Below are 7,500 nucleotides of genomic sequence, written 5' to 3'. Positions count from 1 at the left end.
ATTTCCTCTGGATGTTTTGCCTCATTCTCCCTCTATGTTCTCCAGATTTCTACACTGTATTGCAGATGTTGTCCAATCATCATGCAGTATTGTGATATCATCATGCAAAAGAGTAGGAATAAATCCCTAAAGTATATGCTCCACAAAGCACAGCCCTCAGAATCAAACCTGGATAGATAGGATCAAATCTCTGTATAACTTTCACCCCAGCAGTTACTACAACTGTATTCAAAAATGAACATAGCAAACTAAATATCATAAAGAGAAACACCTCTCACAGAAAAGGAAGGGAATGGCCCTTCTATTGCTACAGTGTCAAATCAGCAGTCTCACATCTAGAAAGAAAGGCACGTTTTGAAGAAAAAAACAGCATTGTTTGATATAGGAGTATATAGCGTTAATGTTAATATGCTAATTATACTGATTTGCATGTCATGTGATCTTCATAAGTTACAGAGAATTCAGACTTATTATTGAACCCAGGGAGGTTAGACCACATCTCCTGTTTCCATGTTTCATAGTTTCATAGTATAGTACTAGGCTATCTGCCCCAGGGCATTTGTAAGCCTAGCCATAGTGATGTGGCTTTTGCCACCCCATGAAGTGGTACAAAAATGTACAGAATAAAATTAGAATACTGTGCATCTGTCCAGTAGTGACACAGTGTTATTTATTAAGCCTCTTGTCACAGCATGGTAAAATAATGTGAAGAAGTATCTGCTAAAACGGAAAAAAATGTCTCTTCAGAAGAGAAAACAATATTTGCTTTCAATAGTTTTTGGGTTTGGAACTACAGAAATATAATTCCCACTAGAAATATAACTCATCTGGACCCCCCCCCAACCAGAATTCCTTTGTTAGAATTAAATATGGCTGAAAACTGATGCTGGGGATGTGGAAATGTGACTTGTTCTTCACTACAAATGGATTAGCTGTACAAACTGAAAAGGCCTAGTGTGTTGCATTCCTGCATGTTGCAATGGAAGAAGTTAGAAAAGCATTTACTTACTTTACTTTTTTAAAAGAGAAGATTTCAGTAATCCATTTTTCCTCCAGAAAGAATTTGACATTTATTACACAGTTGTAATTTACAAGAGCATAGTCTTACACAGAGTCAAGTTACTTTATATTACTGAGCAGAAGAGATCCAAAGAAACTGAATTTGATAAGATGCATAATCCTCTAATAAGAGACAGAATAATTAGTTATATAAAAATTATAAAACAACAGAAGCTTATTAAAAAAAATCTAACTATAAATAATTTTAGATGTGTACAGAACAAGTGAGTTTTCTAATTCACATCTGAAAGTATTATATGACTAAAGAAATATGTATAAATAAAACATGAATAAAATAATAAGACAACATGAGAAATAACTGCTGAATGTGGTGTAAAATGAATATGAAGGAGAGAGTTATATGCAAATCCAAGATAGGGGTATGCATATTGTTTTAATTAAAGCCTGCGGCTGGTGTGGGCATAAACCTGACAGGAAGGACTGATCCAGTCTTAATCAGTATTGCACAATCATTGCCAGAAAAAGACATTCTCTAAAATGTCTAAAGAAAAAGCAGGTGTACATAAAAGAATTTAGCGTTGTCGCCTCACAGCAAGAGGTTCTCCCATTCAATTCTCCATTGCAGCACCTTCTGTGTGGAGTCAGCATGTCCTCTCCGCAGTTGAGTGGCATTCAAAAGACATGCATGAATGGGCGTGCCTTCGTTGAAGGTCGGGCATCAAGCTGGCACCTCGACACCATAAAAATCTACTGCCAATCATTAGCAGACTGGAGTTCTGCTATGGCGACCCCTAACCGGGGAAAGCCAAAAGAAGAACAACAACATAAAATAATTTGCATGCCTTTGACACATGAATGTGAACTGTGTGTGGGCAATGCTGAAGTGAAACAACGTCACACTGTGAAGTCTGAAAATGTCTCAGTGAGAGTGAGACAGGTATGGAAGGCAGATAATTGAAAAGAAATCCAAAAAGATAATGAGCAGAGTATTGCATTTCACTTAGATACAGACAAACAGCACACTATAGTGTCACTTAAAATACTTTTAAATCTTTGGATCTGAAAAATAAAATCTCAGGTGAAATATGTTTGCAGTTATTAACCTGTTCTGGTAACTTGGTAGCATCATAACCTCAGACTCTGCTGAAATATAAGTACATGTCTATAAATTGAGTATTTGTTTTCTAGCAATTGCACTTAAAGAAGTTAATTCTCTCAACATTTAAGTTGCATGGCTTTTAAGTATCTAGTAATGGAAAAAAATAAGTAATGATTCCAGGTGCAAAAGTGAAGACAGCATGTGTTTCAAATCATTCACCCAGTCAAGAAATATTTCATACACTGTGCAAAGCAAAGACAATAAATATGAGATCATGCAAACTCAGAACAAATAACAATGATATCATTCAAGGTTATATAGATGTATTTATAGACTTAGGAATTTTGCCAGAAGAATAGCATACACAAGTAAGAACAGATGCAATGATGGTCATATCGGCTTCCAGTGCCAGAGGTAAAGCTGAACAGGGACTTAAGCAAATGAAGTTCTTAGGAATTATTAAAAAGCAGTTAGAGCTATCAAAATGGGTAAATAGCAAGGTCAGGCATGCATAGAATGATTAAGATTCACATTTTATTGACCTGCAAAATCTGAATGACTAAAAAAGTACATTACCAATTGCTTACAACATAATTAGTAATGTCAAGAATATAAAATGTTGTTTTCTTAGAAATAGAAGCAAGTCATGATTTTTCAATAGATGATTAAAGTTTCAAACTGAGTACACATTTCTTAGATTTCCACTGGTATTTCATCAGACCAAGATGTGTTCCAAAGAGTAGTTAACCAAGTAATTCAAGACTTGGAAGGCGTTGTAAGCATTACCAATGATCTGTGTATAGTCGGACACATGGTCATCATGGTAACATATTATTATAGCTGTTACATATATTAAAAAAGGCATACATAAAGCTAAATAAGAAAAATGTAAACACAAGAGTGACAAGTTTGAAAGATATTTTCATATCAGGGGGCCTCAAATCTGATAAAGAGAAAATCTAAGCAGTTGTGTAAATGCTAAAGCGACATCATGAGCAGACATTTTGCAGCCTTATAAGAGTGATGCAGTATCTTCCAATGCTGTACCAAATGTATACAACATCTAAGAAAGTGCTTAGAGATAAACTTGACTTAGGAATGAATTTATGAAAAGATGCTTCAGCATTAAAAGTACTACAGTGTGAAGATGAAAGTTGCATAAAAGTCAATGACCCACAGAATATTATAAGTACTCCTACAATGGAACAAACTTGCTATTTATGGTTAAAGAGCACCTACAGATGTACAAACAGTTATGCTGTTATGGAAAATGCTGTTAGTTATAGTGTATGGATGTCAGAAATTCTGTGAGTATGTCTATGGTAAATAGTTCAAGTGGAAGAAACCACAAAACTTTGTAGACTATCTTGTAAAGCATTTCCACACCACAAGTGATGTTACTTAATGCACCCAAGTGTAATCTGAAAGAGAAATACAAGACCATGCAAAGAACAACACATTGTGTATGTTGACTAGAAGACTGATTAATTGCTGGCATCATGCTAGGAATGCTGAAAATAACCTTAGGCCTATCTGTCATGCAACATAATAAGTATACAGCAGCCTGAGCATTCATATACATAACCAGTGGATCAGCCTGCTGTACTGATGCTGACACAAGGGGAAACGTGGATGTTTTAGAGTGCTACTGCAATTATGCTTGCATAGTCAAGGTCATGGTTGATGGTTAGTTACTTTTATTTATTTATTTCTGATATGCTGCTGCATGACTGCCCATAGCTATCTATATAGTTAATGATAACAGATTGAAGAATATGAACACTTGTGTCCATTAATTATTTTCATAAAATGTTAGAGATGGTGGTGTGCTGCAAATGATGATGGCAACATGGGTTCACAGACAGCTGCTGTGCAGGGTACCATAGCTTGAAAGAAGGCATTGTTTCTGCAGTACTGACTTGCTGCTCAGTTTATAAACATAACTGCATGGATTTCAGTATGTTCTTAGTATGCTGCCTAGTTCAAAGCATAATATACTGAACAGAAGCCTACTGTACACTGTAACAGGAAAGATATAGTGGAACACCATTCCATGGCTCCTTGCAGAAGTACAATTAGTAGTTGTAATGAACAAATACCAGTATGTTATCTATGAAGTTATATATCCTTTAACTATTAAAGTACACTGTAAAAATGGACAAAGCTAAACCAGAACACTTCAGAGAGCAACATTCACAAGGCATATTAATGCACATCAATGGCTAACAATTATTATATGACAAAGAAATAGTTGAAATTTCTAATGACATTTTATGCATGATGCAGGGCTATGACAACAGGGCTTGTGCAAAGTGGACTGCAGCACAGTGTTTCAAGATAGCAAAGCAGCATGTAAGATGCAGCATTCTCATAGTCTGAGATGCTAGATCAATGGGCAGCATGTCATAATGCACATAACTTTCACACTCTTGCCTTACTACCCAAGCTGCCGAAACTTCCAGTTATAAACAGGGGCTTAAAATTGTGCCCATGAGATGGCTGCCTGGTTCACAGTAACATTCTGGAATTGGCATAGCATTTAAGTGCACAGCAGACACCTTTGTTTCATATCAGAATAAAGTAAACAGCATAACGGTCTGAGCATTCAGTTCTTTACGGGCACCTGCTGTACTCACAGCAGGTAAAGTTTATATTATGGTTATGCTCTGTATGCAGGTTGTCTAGAGCTATGGATTGGTTAGGAAGGAGATGGTACTGTTGCTGCTATGTAGCTATATACTTACTCTTGTGTATGTGCTCACACCACACACACACACACACACACACACACACACACACACACACACACACACACACACACACACACACACACACAGATAATACAAATAATGATATGTGGACACGTGTTTGTGTTTTGACAGAAGACATTCAGCTCTGTGGAGAAGTCTCTCTCAGAACACATAATGAAGGCCTTGATGCCAGCTAGTAGTTTATACAGCATTTCATATCCTTTTTGCATTGTGGTGGCCTCATTACACATTCTTGCATTCCATTCCAAAACCCAAATAATTTTTTTGGCTTTTCCTGGTTAGGGGTCACCACAGCAGTACTCCGTTCCGCCAATGACTGGCAGTGGATTTTTATGGTGCCAAGTTGTGAGCTCGATGCCCAACCTTCAAAGAAGGCACACCCATTCATGCACACACCTATGTACATGTCTTTAAATGTCACTTGACTGTGTGGAGGACATGCAGACTCTACACAGAAGGTGCTCCAGCTGAGAATTGAACAGGAGAGCCTCTTGCTGTGAGGTGACAACGCTAACTGCTGCACCACCACAGCCTCTATTCCAAAACCTGAATCTAATTAGGACTTTGTATTTTGCATTTTAACATTAACTGGTCTTTGTTGGCCTATGATGAACACTGAAGGCCATACTTGTTTATTAGTGGTAATACTGCTATACATTTTTAATACCAGCTTCAGTGGCTGTTTGCAGCTCACATCGGTTTCCTTTCTCTTCTTGTGTGCAGTACATATGAGTGTGTAAACATTAAATTAAAAATTATAATAACACATTCAGATAGCACAAGAGTTGTGTTTATAAGAAAATCACTGCAATCTTGGGTGCCTAATGGAATAAGCATAAATAAATTAAAAATGTGAACAATTATATGCCCAAGAGAAAAGATTTTATAATCTTCAAGTGAATTTATTATGTGGTATCAATATGAATTATATTATTTAAATGTTGAATTTTTCTAAAACTGTGTGACTAGATACATATGGCCCTCATTTACAAATCCATTAACTACTACTGTGACAATGTGCAGATATTTCCAAACCACTGGAGCACAAGAAAAATGGATCTGCATGGGATTTGTCATGACGTCCTCAAAGTTACACACAGGTTGTGCTCGTATAATCATTCCTACTCCTTTTGGTGCACATTGTTGGAAATATACCAAAGAATGAACTGATTCTTACCATGAGAATTTGTTAATATTACATTCTTTCCAAATAGTGAGGATGGTGAAGGATTATTGAAGGCTAGACGATGGAAACTTGTTGTGTTATCACAGACAGACCCTGGAAAACCAACACTCCAATTGGCATCTTGCTTGCAGTGGTCAGTATCAAGTAGCTGGCTGGTTGGAATCACTTTATTACCAACATTACCTAAATGATTAAAAAATAAATATTTTTTTTAACTTTTAATAAAAAAAAATAAATGGCATATGACATGAAGTTACTGAATTGCAACCTTAAGAATTGTTCATAACAGTTTTGCTCACATAATTCAAGTAATTAGCCATATACTACTTAACATATCAACACTAACTATATAAGTGGAATACTAAACAATGGTATGCTAAGTAATTATTTTGTCAGAAATGTGAAATAGCTTTTTATTTCTAATAAATGGGGTATGTAGGTCTAACTATCCTCCTTAGTTACTCTTCCATCACACTAACCAAGCCTTTTGATGGCCAAACGCACTGTGTGAGTCCTCCTCCTCCCATCTCAGCTTCTTGAAGAGGCTGGAGAAATCTCTTTGAGAAAAGGAGTCCTTTTGAAGAATCCTTGTTCCCAGCAGAATTGTCCTTGTCCCAGACATTAGATCTGGAAGCCTCTGAGAGAAACTGCTTAGAACTTTGTGAAGTAGAATCATCTTTTGGTATCAAACTCAAGGTAAGTTCATTCCTCCGGTCAATTGAAATCCTTTTGATGATGACTTTACAAACCTCCAAATCTACTTTCAAGTGCAGAGTTTGTAAAAGTTTGTAAAAGCAGAACTTTTTTTTCTTTGGAGACTCACATTTTTAAACATTGAAGTGCAACAGATAAAATCAAGAAGTTCAACATCAAAGCAATGAACAAGTTATAGAGAAAATAAACCAGCAGTTCAAGAAAAACATACATTGCAAATCCATTAAGACATTAACTAAAATGTGGCATAGAGGGAGAGACTCTTACAAAGTAAATAAAATAGAATTGAAGAATAAGGGATGGATCTGACCTGATAGTTGATCAAATAATGCTAATTGTAAAATAACACACTCTTGATAAAGAAAATGCAATTCTCCAACTTTTACTACATAAAATTCTACTAAACAAGAAGAAAAAATGCTGGAGCTATTTTTCTATGTGAGCCTGATGAGTGGCAAAGATCAGGAGAACAGCAGGAAGTATTTTGCTTGCTGAGCTGACTAAACCAAATGGTTTGAAGAAGATACACCCGACCATGCCAGTTACTATATTGCTAGTGAGGAAGGAAGAAGGACATCTGTGTAAGACAAATATATTGCAGCTTCTAAAAGATAATTAAATTAAAGTCATTTCCATAATCATAGATATATATATATCAGAAGGAGGCCCCTTATTTGTAATTGTGTAGGACTGATGTCAAATCCATTTGA

At 36.1% G+C, this 7,500-nt stretch overlaps 1 protein-coding gene across 1 annotated transcript in view; it reads right to left on the bottom strand.

Annotated features, from left to right (window-relative positions):
* PKHD1L1 (PKHD1 like 1) overlaps positions 1–7,500 on the bottom strand; it is a 1,597,738-nt gene that overhangs the window by 323,096 nt on the left and 1,267,142 nt on the right. The window contains exon 53 of the mRNA XM_044066249.1: positions 6,068–6,259. Within this exon, the coding sequence (XP_043922184.1) occupies positions 6,068–6,259 (192 nt within the window). The remainder of the gene's footprint in view (positions 1–6,067; positions 6,260–7,500) is intronic.

Source organism: Protopterus annectens, chromosome 3.part1 (assembly GCF_019279795.1).
Source record: "Protopterus annectens isolate FY-2018-M chromosome 3.part1, PAN1.0, whole genome shotgun sequence".
NCBI lineage: Eukaryota > Metazoa > Chordata > Ceratodontiformes > Protopteridae > Protopterus > Protopterus annectens.
This window is presented reverse-complemented; position numbering and strand designations above follow the sequence as displayed.